Genomic DNA, 17,681 nt, shown 5'->3' on the forward strand with positions numbered 1-17,681 from the left:
CAGCTATGCAGGAGGAGGGGAGATGGAAACTACCCTTTGCTTTTACCACAGCCATTCCAGGGAATTAGAGTGAACTTCTTAAAGCAACCATCACAACCGCTACCATAACCCCTCCCCACCCCGCAAAACCAACAAAAATCAGGAACTTCACGTGAGTAAAAATCACAAATTCCATGATTGCTAATCCTTGGATGCATTCATTTTTCAATGACCCACTTATGAACACTCTCAAGAAGTAAAAAGAGTAAATGCATTTAAAGTTCTAGGCTCTTCGTTTGTTGAGAAACTTGCAACATTAGAAGAGAATCAAAGCATCGGGGTGTATTATCAAGAAGTCTAGAATAAGATGGTCAACGGTGGAGTTCTATGCAATACCACTTGAGGAGTCTGGCCAATATTAAGGTTAGATAGCCTGTGTTCATAATTAAGTAATAGTGACTGAAGCTGAAGGCATACATTTCCTGAAGATTAATGACCTAACAGCATTTCCTGAAGATTAATGACCAGCCAAGAGGAGGTGACTGCCTAAAGCAGTGCCTTGGGCCACTAACCCCAGCCGGTCATTAATCCCCAGGAAATGCCCTGGACCTCAAGGTTACAGTGATTTTAATAAATACAAGAGGAAAAAGTTTAATATCAGCTTTCTACAGAAACTCAACATTTGTATCATTCTTAGAATGCTAAGACCGCCATAAGGTGACTTCTACAGGAATCACTAGAGTTCCCTTAAACTTCTTAATCCTGGTTAAAAACTTACTTTAACATAAGTGAAAAGCAGGCGTGTTAATACGTGAACAACTTTTTGTAGTGTTTTAACTACAAGGAACTCAGCTATAATAATGTTTTGCATAATAACAATCAGCCAACATATGGACACTCAAATCTATTTTTAATTTTAATCTATATTTACGTAACAGTAACTCAAGAAAAATAAATGAATCAGTATTCAGGTTTATAGAACTGATTTATCTCACTCAGTTAAAACAAGACTGTGACAGAGCAACTGCATTCCCTAGACCAAAACAAAACCGACCGGAACAACTCCCTCCTCCCATCTTCTGAATCTTAACTCGATTCTATAGGACACTGATGTCAAGAAACTAGCAGACTGACGCCAGGAGGCAAACTGTTTCATTATTATTCCAAGCAGATATATACTTTAATATTAAACTTTCTCAGGCTTTTCACTCCTCAATTAATCAGGTGCCACTCTAAACCAGGACATTTTAAGGGTCTTACTTTATCAGAAGAATGTGAACATTTATTTTTGATCTCAAAGAAAAAGCAAACCCAAATTCTCCAAAGAAGAATCCTCCTCTCCGCCCTTACAACTCCATAAAACCACCTCCTGGTCTGTCGGAAATGTACCACGCACATAGAAGTACAGAAAGACACATAGCCGGCAGGTCTTGTGTATTTTAGAGAACTTTGCTGTTTATATTAAATTCATTCGCAGCCCCTTTCTCTGTTGGCCTTGATGATTAGCTGGTAAACCTCTGAAAGGGTCAGATTGTCCAGAACTGGAATTTCCACTTTGGAAAAAGCACAGAGGTACCTGACATCTGTTTCTTGAAGGGCCTGCACTACACCTCCAGACTTACAGTCCAAATTCCTACTTCTGCATGATGGCAGGGAGGTCAGAGTTGTAAAACCTCCAGTGGCTACTCCTGCCTGCAGAATAGAGCACAGCCCCCAAAGACCTCTCGTTTCTGGCTCCCAGAGAAGAGTATTCCAAAGATGAGTACAATTTTAGTAATATGAATATATTCCTCTAGGAAAAATAATAATAAGCATCCGTTCAAGTCCTCAATCTCAACCTAGAATTTGGTACTGCTGAGAATTAACTAATATTAATATTGAAACAGTTCCCTAATCCTTGATGAGGACTCTGAAGTCCAGAGAGGTAAACTGATTTGCCCAAAGGGCTCAGCTTCTGGGCTACAACTTCTTAACTTTGGATGTCCTTGCCACACTACTGCGCAGTTTGTCTTAAATATCTATATTCTTAAGTGTTACCTGCCCCCTAGATAGTGAGCCCCATGGGGCTAGGGAGAGGCAGTGAAGTTTGTTGCCTAGGTGCTACCCACTACCGGGCAGGGAGCCTGGCTGGTAGTGCTGATACCCCTTCCTTCTATTAACAAGTGACTTTATTTTATGGAAAGCGCACCCCAAACATCACTTTACATTCAGCTACCTATTACAGTATAAACTGGCACTGGATTACCCATCTCTCCACTCCCCGCCCACTTACAGGAAGTGGGCTTGGCACGTTTTCTTTTTTCTTTTTTATAACCGTTTTTGTTTTAATCTTTGTAAGCTATGGCAAATATGCAAGAGTATTTTAATGGTTACTTTACTCAAATATATTTTAAGTAATTGCTTCCTTTATATGCGCGGTATTCCTGCACTGTGCCTTATTAAACTCATGCATTCAATGGAGAGTCAGGCTGCCTCCAACCCTTTTGTTCTGAGAACTTTGAAGTTTTAGCCTTACAGCTCAGCACTGAATGTTAGGGACCTTGGCTTCTCAACATCTTTTAAGGTTAGGCATAAACTTTCCTGAAAAGCACAAGAGTTAAGCTCCTAAGGGTGAAATCAAACCAAATCAAATCTGATTCAGTATATTTAGTACTTTTTAAAACTCCTCCCCTCCCCGGACCCAGACCTGCGTTAGCAGGAGTTAGTCTAGAAATGGTACCAAAGAAACATTTCATGCATAGAGTTTGGTTTGGTTACCTGGGTGGGGGAAACAATAGCAGGTGAAACTACTGTGGGAGAATTGGTGCTTCTGTGCCCATTGGCTTCTGGAAGAAGAGGCAGGGGGTCGTGTTTCACGGAAACCACCACCACCGCATCCACAGGCTCCGAGGGGCGGATACAAAGTCTTTTGGGGGAAGAGGGGCCGCAGATATCCCCAGACCCGAACACCGACTCGTACAGAGCGCGCTTGGGCGCAGCCTCAGATTTCACGTCGGGCCCGACCTGGCTGTCTTTGGGGAGGATATAGGTGTTCCCCAGCGAGGGCGGCTGGGGGCGGTGGTGGTGGGAGGGATGGGTGGGGGGGTGGTGGGAGTGGTGGCGAGCCGCCCCGTTTAGAGCCTCCGCGTAGCAGCCCTGCGGGGCGGGCGAGCCCAGTTTGGTGCCGATGCCCGCGATGCTGTTGAGCGTGGCGATGGAGACGGCGCCGATGCAGTGGTTGGTGTAGGTCTTGGAGAGCTTGGCCGCCTTCGAGAGCATCTGCATCCTGGTGCCCAGCAAGTTCTTGCCGATGGCTTTGTTCTCGTACCAGGTCACATCGCCCTCGCTGCAGTGATCCCGGGGCCGCTGGAAGAACGCCTTGCAGAGGGGGTTGCGCTTCGACAGGTACTTGACGAAGCTGGCGTAGGGGCAGAACTCGGTGCCCGTCTCGTACATGCGGGGCAAGTTCTCCTCGTCGCTGCTCTCGGCACGCTTCTTGCTCCACGACGACGAGCGCGACTTATGGTAAGGCCCGAGGGACTTAAAGTAGACGAACTTGCGGCCGTCCTCATCCATAGCCAGCCCAAAGGAGTCCTCCTCCAGCTCGCGCTGGTTCTCGCGGCCTCGCGTGCAGAAGTACATACAAGTCTCGAACCAGACCTTGTTGAGCAGCCCGAAGGGCGTGTTGGTGCTGAAGACGCTGGAGGTGTAGAGCTTGCGCAGGTCGGCACGCGTGATGGCTTGCTTCTGCACCACGGGCCCGGCGCCCTGCTCCTCGAGCTTGCGGATGACCGCGGCCAGCGTCAGGTTGGCGCTGCGCAGCTCGGGGTCCTTGGTGAGGTCGAGCGTGCGGCAGTACGGGGGCTCGTTGAGGTAGCGGTTGAGGGAGCTGCGGATGCTGATGAGCGACGACTTGCTGTAGAGCTGGCCGCTCTTGGAGCGGGCCTCGGCGTAGAAGGAGCGCAGCACGCGGCACAGCGCCCCCTTGTCCATGGTCTCGAAGTCCGGGCTCTGCGCCTTCTCGCTCAGGTACTCCCGGAAGATGCGCACGGCGTAGCGGGTGGCCAGCCGGGTGTTCTCGCTCAGCCGGGCCCGCTCGGGGCGCTGCAGCACGTCGGGGTCCAGCTCGGCGCTGTCCCCGGGCGGCCCGCCGCGGGCCCGGGGCGCCAGCAGTCGCGGCGGCGCCTCGGGCTCCAGCGCGGCGCTCTGGTCCATATTGATCATATGGACCGGCTCGGGCTCTAACTCCTCCCCGGCCGAGTCCTCGGGCTCCAGGGGCTCGTCCCAGTCCAGCCCCATCTCTTCCTCCTCCTCTTCCTCCTCCTCGTCCTCCTCCAGCCCCCCACCTCCGTCCTCCTCCTCCTCGTCCCCCGTTATCTGCACCTCTTGGATCTCGTCGTCCTCCTCCTCTTCCTCCTCCTCCTCGCCCGCGCTGCAGTAGTGCGGGCGGCCGTGGCGGCGGCCGCGGCCCCCAGCACCGCGCTCGCCCTCGCCCCGCTCCCCATTGTTCTCGGCGGCGGCGGCGGCGGCGCTGGCGCTGCCGCCCGCGCTGGTGTTACAGTCCCCGCTGCCAGGCATTCTCGCCATATTGCCGTCTCTCTGCCAGTCCTCGGGCAGGGCGCATGCGCTATATTGGACCGCAGCGCTGAGAGCTTTTGTGTTTAATGACCTTCAGCTACCGGGAGGCAAAGCCGGGCTCTTAAAGGAGCCGCGCTCCAATTGTCAGTTCGGAGCGCTACTCCGGAGGGGCAGCGGCGCGCAGGGGATGGAGGGGAGGGGAGGCGGGGGTAAGTTAGGCAGGGAGAGGGTAAGGACGGAGGCTGGCTGGACCCTCTTCCTCCCCCACCCCTCTCCCCACTCCTAAGAAAACTTTAACGGGGGGGGGGGGGGTGAAGAAAGGGGAGGGAGAGCTGTCGGTGGGGGTGAAACACTCCCAACTTACCCTCTGGCGGAGTGGCGCGCGGGCCCGGGCGGGAGAGAGGGAGGGCCGGCGGGAGGGCGGGGCGGTCTCGCTTCTCTAAGTAATGCCCGAGGAGCAGTGCCCCTTCCACTGCCCCCTCATTGCCCCCCGGAGCCGGGGGTTCGGGGAGGCGGCAGAGCCGGGCTGGCCGCGGGTGCTGCTCGGAGAAGCCGGGTCTGGGGCCGCCCGGAGCGGAGCAGGCAGGTTAATGAGCAGGGTGGAGGAGGCACGGCGAGGCCCCGCACCCTCTCTGCGCCCGCGGCCAGGGCGCAGCGGGCGAGGCTTGGGAGCGGGATGGGGCTGGCGGCGGCGGCTCCCCCACCTACTTGCTGGCGGCGAGGCGCGGGGGCCTGGGGCCAGCCGCACGGCTCCCAGCTCCCTTTCCGACTCTTGCAAAGGAGCGAAACACGCCCCACGTCAGCCTCATCCCTTTCGACTTTTCCAACAGCCTCTTTTAAGCTGTCATTAAAGACCCGGGGCGCTCCCCGTAGGTCTAGGGCAAGTCTGCGCCGGTCCCGCCAGCCTGGGGAAGGAGCAAGAAAGAAAGACTGGGAGGGGCGGGTGGGAGGGGAGACTCGGGGAGAGGCGCTCCGGACCCCAGGGACCCCTCCCCGCACGCTTAGGCCGCCGCCCTCCGGGCCTCGGAGCACACTGACACAACTCCCTCTGGCGAGGCGCTCCACCTGGTTGGAGCTAGAGCAATGCCGATCCCTAAGGCCCGTCGGCGGGCGGGCGGAAAAAGTGAACTTGGGTCTCGGCCGCCCCCGCCGCCGCCACAATTCCGGCAATTTGGATCCCGAGCGCGCTCTTGTTCCAAGTTTGCCAACCGCCATTCTTTCGCCCTCGGGGCTGCGCTGCCTCCGGCGCACGGGGGCGGATACCTCCGAAACTGGAAAGGCGGCCAAAGAGCTCGCCGGGTCCCGCTTTCCCATAGGAGACACTGTCCCACTTCCAGCCGAACGCCCGCCCCCGGCGCGCCCAGACTCCGGGCGCGTCCTCGCGTCCCCGCCTCCCTCTCTCCCGGCCCAGGGGCAGCGCCCCCAGAGCTGCGGGAGACCTCGGTTGTTTTCTTTGGCGGCACAACCCCTTCCATGTCGAGCTCGCACGGCATCCTAATTTTCTCCTCCTCGGGCAGCCCAAGTGTCCCCTGGCGCTCCGCCAGCTCCAAGACCCGGGGGCTAAGGGGAACCAACGGAGACGAGTCCCAGCAGCGCGACCCCAGGGCGCGCAGACCCTGCTGTGAGGCAGCCTCTCTGTCCCCTCCAGGGCGTCCTCGAATTTGCCCTCGAGACCGAATTCTAGGCACTAGGGCTGTAGACTTGTCAATTGCCGGTTCCCCCCTCCCGGACTCCCCCGTCTTGCTTTCTGGGCAGCTTATAACTTTACGCATCAATAGAAACCCATCCGTCAACTTGTAATTTAAAAAAAAGAAAAGAAGGGAGGGGCACTAGGTCTCTGGGCCGCGTGGGCGTCTAAGTGGGAATTGACTCTCTTCTCCAGCAATCTGTGTTCGCCCTCCGCGTGTTTCCTCGACCCTGTACGCGGCAGAGCTTTGGGGAAATTGCGCCAGGTGTGAACAAGTTGGGGCAAGTCCGTGCCTCCCGGGCCCCCTCCCGTTCCTCGGGCAAACAGACACACGACACACGCTCTCATGCGTCCTGTTGTCCGCAGAGAACCATCCGGGGAGGTGAGGAGTTCGGTGGTTGCACTCTTCGGGAATCATCCCCGAGGTGCTGCCGGCTTTGTCAAAAATGCGCAACGTCCCCGGAAATGTGTAGGAAGGCGTTTGTTTGTTTCCCGGAGCTCAGGGCACTAGGCAGCTAAGTTAGTTGCACGCGCGACCCGCGCACACACCAGTCGCACTGCGCTACTTCCGGACGGCTGGCCCTTTGTCCCGGGATGCTCCCAGTTTTCCGGCCGCCCGAACAATCGGTTAGGGAATTTCAGCAGTGTTGAAACCTCAGGTGGGCGCCCAGCAAGTTACCTACCAGGGGCTGCTCTCCCGTGGCCCTCACGGCGAGCGCAGTGCGCCGAGAGGCTGAGCTGGGGACACTGGCCCACGTTCCAGCCCCGGTGCAGAGCACTTTTGCAGTCGAGCCCCCCCTTCACCCCCCCACCCCCCACCTCCGCCAGCTCCCCTCCCTGTTGGGCGAGCTGCTTTGAATTGCTCGCAGTTTGCCGGAGGCGTTGTGCTGGGTTGGACGCTCCGGGAAACAAAGCAACCAAAAACAGCTCCCAGTTGACGTCAACTTATTTCCAGAAAAGAAAATAGTTTTGTGCTCCCAGGACAAAATACCCCCCAGGGCAGGTCTCTACCGGCAAAAGCCAGAGGGGAGAGGGCGATGGTGGGCAGTAGCAGAAGCAAAAAACCCCAAGTGCAAATAAATTTTTAACGGACTTAGCAAAGCAACAGTTTCAGATGCTGCTTGAAGGGTTTGCAAACAACGGGCAGGACCCTCGCAGACCTTAGGTGTGAAAAACACACCTTGGAAAGTATGCCTTGGCCTGATTTTCTGGCAACTGTGAATCTGCTTCGTGGCACCAGCTCCTGAAAATCTACCAAAATTCTTTGCCCATTAATGATTCTTCATCAAATATTGGGAAAGACCTCTTCAGGTTAGAATCTACAGTATTTTTTAGGAAGAACATCCAGAAAAACCCTTCTCAACCGCCACCAAAAACAAACAAACAAACAAGTTGCTTAATTTTTAAAACCCAGTAACACAAAACTACAGTTGAGTTTATAAAGGAGTTCAACTCCAGGTTTAGTAAATGATTCCTTAAAAACATCCTGCGGCACCATCCATTCATTCAGTACCAAACTGAGAGAAAAAGGCTTTGTTATTATTCTGGTAAAGAGGCAACAGGGTCTGTCTTCTGCCTATCAGCCCAGTTGGGATTCCTCTACTTAGATTCTGCCTTATCATAAAATCCATTGAAGTCACCCACCAATTGTAACTGGATAGCTCCTTTATAAGGATGATTTCTTTATTTCTTGTGCAGAATGCATAGCTTCTTTATATCAAATTATCCCAGTATTGTATGAAACATTTATTGCAATTATTTAACTGTCAGAATTCATTACTCTAAAAGCTATGGTAAGATGTTTCTATCTTCGCCAAGATACTCCACATTTTCTATCTCTTTCATAATCATTAAAAAGTAGCATCTATGTATTTGTGCTGCTCCATTTCTTAGATTACTTGCAAGTGGTGACATTATTTTGGAAGGAAAAACTCCAAATGTCTCCCCCTCATTTTACAACCCACTACTCCCATTTCATGGTCACACTTGATGAAAGGTTATATACCATACAGACACACATTCTGCTCTTCCTCCTTTTTGCTTCCGACCTACTGAGCTGCATCTATTATATCACTGGTGTAGTTGCTTTTTATCTGCCTGTTTCCTCTGCTACACTGATATACCTTTGTAGTTTAGGCTGGAGCCTGGGCCATGGTGAGCACCCCAGTCAATGAATGAAGATCTCCATTTAGTTAAATCTATATTTATTTATTTTTATTTATTTCTTAAAATATTTCTCTTTTTTGGGGCGCCTGGGTGGCGCAGTCGGTTAAGCGTCCGACTTCAGCCAGGTCACGATCTCGCGGTCTGTGAGCTCGAGCCCCGCGTCAGGCTCTGGGCTGATGGCTCGGAGCCTAGAGCCTGTTTCCGATTCTGTGTCTCCCTCTCTCTCTGCCCCTCCCCCGTTCATGCTCTGTCTCTCTCTGTCCCAAAAATAAATAAAAAACGTTGAAAAAAAAATTAAAAAAAAATTTTCTTTTTTAAAAAATGTTTATTTATTTCTGAGAGAGAGAGAGAGAGAGCAAGGCAGACAGAGGATCCAAAGCAGGCTCCACATTGACAGCAGAGAGCCTGACGTGGGACTTGAACCCACAAGCCATGAAGATCACAACCTGAGCTGAAACCAAGAGTGTGATGCTTAAATGACTGAGCCACCCAGATGCCCTTAGTTAAATCCATATTTAGCAAGAAACTTCTTGGTAAAAAATCTTAAAATATCATGGATCTGAATTTCTACATTAAAAATCAGGACGAGGGGCGCCTGGGTCGGTTGAGTGTCCGAACGGCTCAGGTCATAATCTCACGGTTCGTGGCTTCAAACCCCATGTCGGGCTCTGTGCTGACAGCTCAGAGCCTGGAGCCTGCTTCCGATTCTGTGTCTCCCTCTCTCTCTGCCCCTCCCTCGCTTATGCTCTGTCTCTGTCTGCCTCTCCAAAATAAAGAAACATAATAAAATTTTTTTTTTCAAAAAAATCAGGACAAAACAGCAACTGCAAGGAAACATTATTATTTGCAACTTAAAATATAGGTGAAGACTGCTCTGGTTTAATGTTTTCCTGCCATAATTTACCCTCTGGTACAAACATACTGTAGGAAGTTATTGCAGAAGTAGGGTGAGGAATGGAGGTATCCATGTATTAAAAGAGGTGGATTGGGAGGATTTAAATTGATAAATTCAAGAAGTTTTGTGGGCTCTTGGGGGCAGAGACCAGAAAAAGCATTTAGTTCATTACTCTCAAGCCATGCTTTCTTGATTTGATTACTTAACAATTCATAAAATACTACGGAGTTTAAATAGTAATTCAAATTGAAGCCATTCTGATATATCCTTGTTTCAAAATTTCACCGTTCGTTTCTGTTGAATTCACTTGAAAATCATCTTGAGCAATATGTTTTGAACTCACATGAAACAAGAACCCGTGTACTCTAACTCTACAAAGTGGAAGAAAAGAAAAATGACTCCACAAGAGCACAGAAACTATGTCTTATTTCTTCCTGCATCTCTGGTTCATTTTCAACACAGTTCCTTAGCATATTTTAGCAGAGTGGTCGGCACATAGTAGACATTCAGTAAACACACAAATATTTATACGTGGGGAGAAAGCTAACCTCAACAAAAGGCTGTGGTGCGGAGTGGTTAAAACTTCATCTTTGAAACAGGACTGCATGGGTTTGAATCCTAGTTTGGCCTTCCCAGTTGCCTTTAAAATTTTTTTTTACTATTTTTGAAGATTCCACTTTTTTTTTTACATAATCTCTACACCCAACGTGGAGCTCGGACCTACAACCCTGAGATCAGGAGTCGCATGTTCTACCCACTGAGCCAGCCAGCTGCCCCATCTAGTTGCCTTTTTAAAATATATGTTGGTGAATAGACACTTCCCTAAAGAAGACATCCGGATGGCCAACAGGCACATGAAAAGATGTTCAACGTCGCTCCTTATCAGGGAAATACAAATCAAAACCACACTCAGATACCACCTCACGCCAGTCAGAGTGGCCAAAATGAAGAAATCAGGAGACTATAGATGCTGGAGAGGATGTGGAGAAACAGGAACCCTCTTGCACTGTTGGTGGGAATGCAAATTGGTGCAGCCGCTCTGGAAAGCAGTGTGGAGGTTCCTCAGAAAATTAAAAATAGACCTACCCTATGACCCAGCCATAGCACTGCTAGGAATTTATCCAAGGGATACAGGAGTACTGATGCATAGGGGCACCTGTACCCCAATGTTTATAGCGGCACTCTCAACAATAGCCAAATTATGGAAAGAGCCTAAATGTCCATCAACTGATGAATGGATAAAGAAATTGTGGTTTATATACACAATGGAATACTACGTGGCAATGAGAAAAAATGAAATATGGCCTTTTGTAGCAACATGGATGGAACTGGAGAGTGTGATGCTAAGTGAAATAAGCCATACAGAGAAAGACAGATACCATATGGTTTCACTCTTATGTGGATCCTGAGAAACATAACAGAAACCCATGGGGGAGGGGAAGGAAAAAAAAAAAAAAAAAAAAAGAGGTTAGAGTGGGAGAGAGCCAAAGCATTAGAGACTGTTAAAAACTGAGAACAAACTGAGGGTTGATGGGGGGTGGGAGGGAGGGCAGGGTGGGAGGGAGGGCAGGGTGGGTGATGGGTATTGAGGAGGGCACCTTTTGGGATGAGCACTGGGTGTTGTATGGAAACCAATTTGACAGTAAATTTCATATATTAAAAAATAAAAAAAAAAAAAAACAAAAAGACAAAAAAAAAACAAAACAAAAAAAAAAAAAAGAAAAAAAAAATAAAATATATGTTGGTTCTTTCATTATTTTATGATCTGGATTGTAGTTAATAGCCCCTACTGCATAGGATTATTGCCAAGAATTAAATGAGTTAAAATGAGTGAAGTACATAATACAGTGTCTGGAACACTAGTAAGTGTTCAACTGTTAGCTCATATTTGTTAAGGCTATATTTTCCAGGTTTGAGTGTAAAAAAGGAAAGCAAGGCCAGAAGGGCTCACAAAGGTTAAGACACTTGCCCAGTGTCTCCCAGACCTGTATAGGGCACGAAAGCTTGGCTTTGTAGCTCACACCTTAGTCACTTGACCACATACAGCCTCTAGGAACCAAAGAATGAAAGAAAAAAAAGTCTTCAGAGGAACAATTTCTTACCATTAAAATACTCCTGTGTGTCATTTGATTTGGGAATCAAATTTTGCAAAGCCAGAAGAGTACTGAAGCGGAGTCCTAAGCTTAGATTGTGAGCAGAGCAGACATGCCCTAGGAAACATCTTTGTCACTTGGTACCTAAAACACTAGCACTATTTTCCTGGGCTTTTAGAAGTAGCAACCCATCTGGGTCTTAGAAGAAATGACAGTCAAGAATTTTAGAGGCAGAAGGAATGCCCACAAACCCAACCAGACTAGAATGAGGTGTTTTCTCTTGAAATCCTGGGCTGTTCTGCATAAATCTCCTGGGGATAAGGAGGGTACTACCTATTTTTATCTTTGATGCTTTGTCAAAAAACAGGTCAGAGTGAACTTAACACAGTGATTGACAGGAGTAGAATTTTTAGTTTCTAAGTGCTGCCTGGTAACTGTAATTCTTGATCTTTCTACCTAATAATCACCTCCAGTCCCTAGGCTGTTTTTAAAACAAGTAATGAATGTGGAGAATGTAGTTTTCCATAAGTAAATTGTGTTTTTTGTGGAGCTTAAAAGTTTGCTTTTTGTTATAACAATGTGATGATGAAACTTCACCTGATTAATAGAGAAATCAAATGTAAAGCCTGTCAAAGTTAAACATAAAATTAATGATAGTTGTTTTTTGTCTTCTAGTCATATCTCTTTAAAGGATATGTGGGAGGGGTGCCTGGGAGGCTCAGTCAGTTGACTTTGAATCAGGTCATGATCTCATGGTGAGTTCAAGCCCCACATCAGGCTCTGTGCTGACAGCTCAGAGCCTAGAGCCTGCTTCAGATTCTGTGTCTCCCTCTCTCTCTCCCCCTCCCCTGCTCATGCTCTGTCTCTGTCTCTCAAAAATAAATAAACACTAAAAACAATTTTTTTAAAGAAAAAATAAAGGATATTTGTGATTAAAGTGGAAGTTAAAGTCCTCTTATTAATAAAATATATTTCTGTGCCATTGCAATACTAATTAAGGTGGAAAGGGAAATAAAGATGCATGTTATTAGCATGTCACAAATACATATATTTTAAATAATGGAGGAGCTATTTAAAGTTGCCTTAGAACATAAAATTTTCCTAAAACTACTTGCTACATTTCAAAAAAGTAGCCTATTCACTAAACCCAAAGCAAAACAAACAACAAAAATGTAAAATACCACTTTATGCCCAAATGTTGGTATGAAAATGTTATTCTCATATTTTTTAATTGTCAACCTCAATTAAGATAGCCTTTGAAGAAAGCAGGTAGGCAGTTTCTCGAAAGCCATGAAAATGTTCGTGTCCTATGACCTAGAAATGGCTTCTGAAGAAGATGAATTTTCTTCGGAAATATATAATTTTACTTATATTTTGGTAAGGTTTGGTTTGCAGCATCCGGACCACTTGGATAAATGAATTTTTCAGTACCTGTCGCAAAGTTTGCTCTAGAACAACATTGCATAATGTCTTGGAGACTACTTTTGTTTATAAACTTTAGAGAGTAATTATTTGTTGAAGGAAGGAAGAAGTCCAGTTAGGGTAAAATTGTGTCGTCTCAATATTCTATGGTAATGTCAAGCACCCTTGGATGAATATGGGTAATGACAGTGAAGATAAAGCTTATAAAATAAAAGAGAAAAGCAAAATTTAAAGCTTATATTTTAATATCTTCACAACTTTGAGAAAGTTTAACTGGATTTTAAAGCTCTAGATATCAGAAATTCGTATCTAGATATATCATGGCAATTCACAGGATGTGCTGAGGAGTGGGTATATATGTGCCCTGTGGCTATGTTTCCAAATGAACTAAAAAAGAAAAAAAAAAAAATCCCCTTTTAAATACCCAGAAGCACTAACCCACATTTTGAACTAATTGACTTACTTTTTCTTAGGAAAGCTTAATTTAAGTCATAGGGGCACATGGGTTTATCTGAATATTTAAAGAAGCCCTGGGATGGGTTTGTTCTATTTCTTTAATTTGATGCTGGAGATCCAGGCTTTGCACCTGATGGAAGAGAACAGCCTTGGAGAGGGGCGGGAAAGCAGGAAACCTTGTGACCTAACAGCTCTATTTTGGGATCTAAGTTTGCCAAGCCAGGGCATGGTAGATACCAGTATAGAACTCATAATTCTTCAAATTTACTCTTCCTGCAGTCTGTACTCTGATTAGGATACCCCCAGGGTCATATATTGTCATTACTCCAAATAAAAGCAGACTCCTCTGACCATGATTGCATCTGTTTTACTGTTTTTTTCTCTCTTTATGGCTCATTCCCTTAAAAAAAAAAAAAAAAAAAGCCATGGTTTATCATACTTTTTAGATTATAAAGGCAGTAGGTCTTCATTGGAGAAGATTCAGAAAGTACAGAACTCTGGAAAAATCCATATGCACCCTATTTCTTTCTTAACATTTGGTGAATCCTTGCTGCAGGTCTGGCCTTTTGTGTTAACACTCTCAACTTGTTCTCATGAATGCATGTGAAGACTGTTCTTATTTTCCAGATGAGTAGAAACCCGGAGGGCTTAAATAACTTGCCCAACATCACATAGCTAATGACGGTCAGGCTCTGGAGCACCTACACTTTCTTAACAATCCACCAGGTCCTTCAGTTCTATTTCCAGGGCCCAGGAAAACAAACATTCTTTCCATTAGAGGGTATTTCCGTGAAGTCAATCTCATTGGTTTACTGTTACAGTACTACATATTTCAAAATCTGTAATTCAAAATATGTAACCAGTAGATTTTTGCAAACTCTGCCAAGCACATGCTAAGGGGCAGGAAGGGCAGAAGATTCTAGAACCACACCTGGTCTGACTCCAGGGAGGAGTGAACATGAGGTCAATAGTTTTCCTTCTGCCTTTCTTGTAGTTATCTTGTTTCTATCGGCCATAAAAAAGGACATTAATTTAGTCTTCATTCAACTCTGGGAAGTTGAGTTGAACTGTCAAGAGTTTGAGGAGGAAACTCACTTCAGGTCTTCTGTCCCCTCCATATGGTAACATAACAGTACAACTTTAAATGAACAATCACTGAAATGCCCAGGAAAATCTTTGCTCTGGCTACTGTTCCCAATTCTGTGGTCTTTGGGGTATTGTAAGTTTTTGTGTGTGTGTGTGCCTTAGCACCATGCTTTAGGAGCTTTGTTACTTTCTAAATTCACTGTTAACTTTGTTTTCCTAAAATTATTGGCTTTTAGATTTAAAGCCTGGGGCAGTGTGTGTACCTCTGAGAGTGCATCAGAATCAACCAGCATCACCTATGGAGCTTCTTTTAAAATGCAGATTCTTGGGTGCCAACTCCAGACATTCTGATTTAGTAGGCCTAGCTAGGGTACAGCTCAAGAGTACATTTCTAGGGGCGCCTGGGTGACTCAGTTGGTTAAGCATCTGACTCTTGACTTCGGCTCAGGTCATGATCGCATAATCATGAGATCAAGACCCAGTTGGGGCTCCACACTGGGTGTGGAGCTTGCTTAAGATTCTCTCTCTCTCTCTCTCTCTCTCTGCCCCTCCCCTGAGTACACACTCTCTCTTTAAAAAAAAAAAAAGTACATTTTTTAACACACAGTTCAGACAATTCTAATATGAATCTGACCACATTTTGAGAAATGCTACCTCAAAAGGTAATATAAATGAGCAATCAAAAAATAATTTTCTCTCTAGCAATGGCTACTAAATCATTTTGGGGCTGTAAATTCATTTGAAACTTGCATGAAAGTTATGAAACCTCTTCCTCAGAAGATGACCCTCACAACCAATTTTTGCCTACCATTTCTGGGGGTATTGGAGTCCACCGGCATTCTTAAAATACTATTATGTGGTCCCCTACTTCATGTTATACTTTTTCTTCCCTGATCTAAAAGTTATCATGGCTTGGGGCACCTGAGTGGCTCAGTCGGTTGAGCGTCCGACTTCAGCTCAGGTTATGATCTCACCGTCTGTGAGTCTGAACCCCACGTCGGGCTCTGTGCTGACAGTTCAGAGCCTGGAGCCTGCTTCGGATTCTGTGTCTCCCTCTCTCTCTGCCCCTCCCCTGCTTGCGCTCTGTCTTTCTCTCTTTCAAAAATACATAAACGTTGAAAAAAAAAATTAAAAGTTATCATGGCTCCTTTCTTACTTTAGCTGCAAGTCCCAAACTCCCCAAAACTTAATCCAGTCTGATTTCCCAGCGTTCTCCCTTATGTCTCCCTGAGGTGAGTCCAGCCCTCTGTGGGAAAGACTCAGAGAGAACAGTGACGGAGAAGGAGATACGGCTGTCAGTCCTCAAGACCTGGATCCTTGAACCTGAGTGTGCACCTGAATCCCCCGGAGGGCTGTCTAAAACAGAGTGCGAAGCCTACCCGTGTGTCTGAGGCAGCACGTCCTGGGTGAGGCCTGAAAATGAGCAGCCTCCCAAGTGATGTTGCTGCTGCTGATTCCTGGAGCCCGCTTTGTGAACCACTGGCATGGGACGAGGTAGATAGATATGCCCTATGGTTGACGGTGTGGAGCCTGGTAAGCCTTCCTGAGCCAATTCAGCAGGATGAGAAGAGGAATCTTTAATGTGACTTCCATGGCTGAGCCTATCATGGGAGTGCTGTTAGGAGCATTGAACAGCCCTAACTACCAGCCTCCTTTCCAACTGGGAAATTCCTCCTTTTGCCCCCTCTGCTGATCTCAATTGTCTCAGTCCTTTAAGACCCAGCTTCCAATGCTACTTCTCTGGAAGCTTCCCACTGGCTTGAAGCACACGGTCACTGCTTTCAACGCTTGCAGCCAGGCCCTTTGGTCAGAGCCATCCCCCAGGGAGAATGAGCTGCCCTTTGGTTGAGCTGCAAGTTCTTGGAGTTGCATTTGGTTTTCTTCCTTCCACTTTCACTCCTTGGGGCTTCCTCTCATTGGGAGGCTCCTCATTGCAAGTGACTTGCAACATTGGCTACATCTTAGAATTATGTGGGGGGGGGGGGGGGGCTGGGGGGGGTGGGTAGAGAGCTGGAGGGCTTTTAAAAAATATGAACACTGCTGCATAACTTAAGACACCCCTCACCCCCTCTGGAGAAACAGATACAGCAAAAATTGCAATGTCTAAAAAGTGTTTAACTTAGGTCCCATGGATGTTCATTTTCTCTCCTTGAGAGTATGCTGAGCATTTTCCCAAAGAAACACATGTATCAATCGCACACTCCCACCTGCATCAAAAACAAAAGCTCCTGTAGCTAGGTCTCAGGCTCAGAGCCCCTGTAACACTCCCTGTTTTGTCTTCAAATTACTTCTTTCTATCCTTGGATAGCTTTCTCCTAGACTGCAGTGGTTCTTGCCACAGAGTGCATGTTAGAATTACCTGGAAAACTTGAAGAAAAAGAAAACAAAGTAGTGATGCCTAGAGAATCTGATTGGCTTGGTTTGGGAAGTGGCCCAGGCATGAAGATTTTTCAAAGTTCTCCAGGAGATTTGAATGTGCAGCTAAGATTGAGACTGACTGTTCTAGACTGGGAGACCCCTTCATAAGTGTCTATTCAGGGCTCCTGAGTATAAAGTCTTGGAGTTCGCGGGCGGTCTTCAGATGGTCTGTAAACCCACAGAAATTGTATGTAAAATGTTCTGTATATGTTCATGCATCCAAATATGTATATATGCATGCACTCATATACATATGTGTACATGTGCCTGCTCTCCTCATAATTCCTAGGGAGAGAGACTATTTGGCTGAGGGATTTATATACACATACATATATGTTCTGTACACACATTTGTATATTTCTCTAGCACAAGGATTCACAGCTTTCAGTAGGATCTAAAGGGGTCTATGACTCAAAATAGTTTAAGAAACATTTGTATAAATCAGCACATACCTCTTCTGCTAGAGGCACAAATTGGTACAATGTTTTTAGAGGACAATTTAGCAGTACCCTTCAGCCTGCAAAATGCATATCCCTTTCAAATCGGCAATTCATTTCTAGGGGTCTAGGCTGGACACAAAGGAAAATGGACAAGACTGTTCTGGAAGGGTTGTTTGTAATAAAGCATCATTGGATATAATCTAACTCTAGAGGCCGGTGGTGAAGAAATCAACTATGTCTCATCTATTCAACAGAATACTAGCTGTAGATAGAAAGAATAATGGAATTTGTAGGAATGGAATGGAATGGAATGGAATGGAATGGAATGGAATGGAATGGAATGGAATAATCTCCAAGGTATTTTATTAAACAAGTAAAGAATCTCAATGTCAAGTATGAGTTTGTTTGTTGAAAAAACTGAACTAAAATGATATGTGCCTATTTTCCAAATATGCCTAGCAAGCCTAAAACCACAATAATGA

General features: G+C 46.7%; 1 protein-coding gene across 2 annotated transcripts in view; it reads right to left on the reverse strand.

The window, feature by feature from the left end:
* KCTD1 (potassium channel tetramerization domain containing 1) overlaps window positions 1–5,434 on the reverse strand; it is a 93,207-nt gene extending 87,773 nt beyond the window's left edge. Inside the window, exon 1 of one of the 2 annotated variants that reach the window (XM_042909618.1) lies at window positions 4,901–5,434. Coding sequence is in view for 1 of the 2 variants with exons in the window: in XM_042909616.1 (XP_042765550.1) it covers window positions 2,737–4,545 (1,809 nt within the window). In the remaining variant the exon portion in view is untranslated. Of the gene's footprint in view, window positions 1–2,736; window positions 4,705–4,900 lie in introns of those variants that run through there. The other variant, XM_042909616.1, reaches the window with a different exon arrangement.
* Between the last annotated feature and the right edge of the window lie 12,247 nt (window positions 5,435–17,681).

The sequence above is a fragment of the Panthera leo genome, chromosome D3, assembly GCF_018350215.1.
Source record: "Panthera leo isolate Ple1 chromosome D3, P.leo_Ple1_pat1.1, whole genome shotgun sequence".
Classification (NCBI taxonomy): domain Eukaryota; kingdom Metazoa; phylum Chordata; class Mammalia; order Carnivora; family Felidae; genus Panthera; species Panthera leo.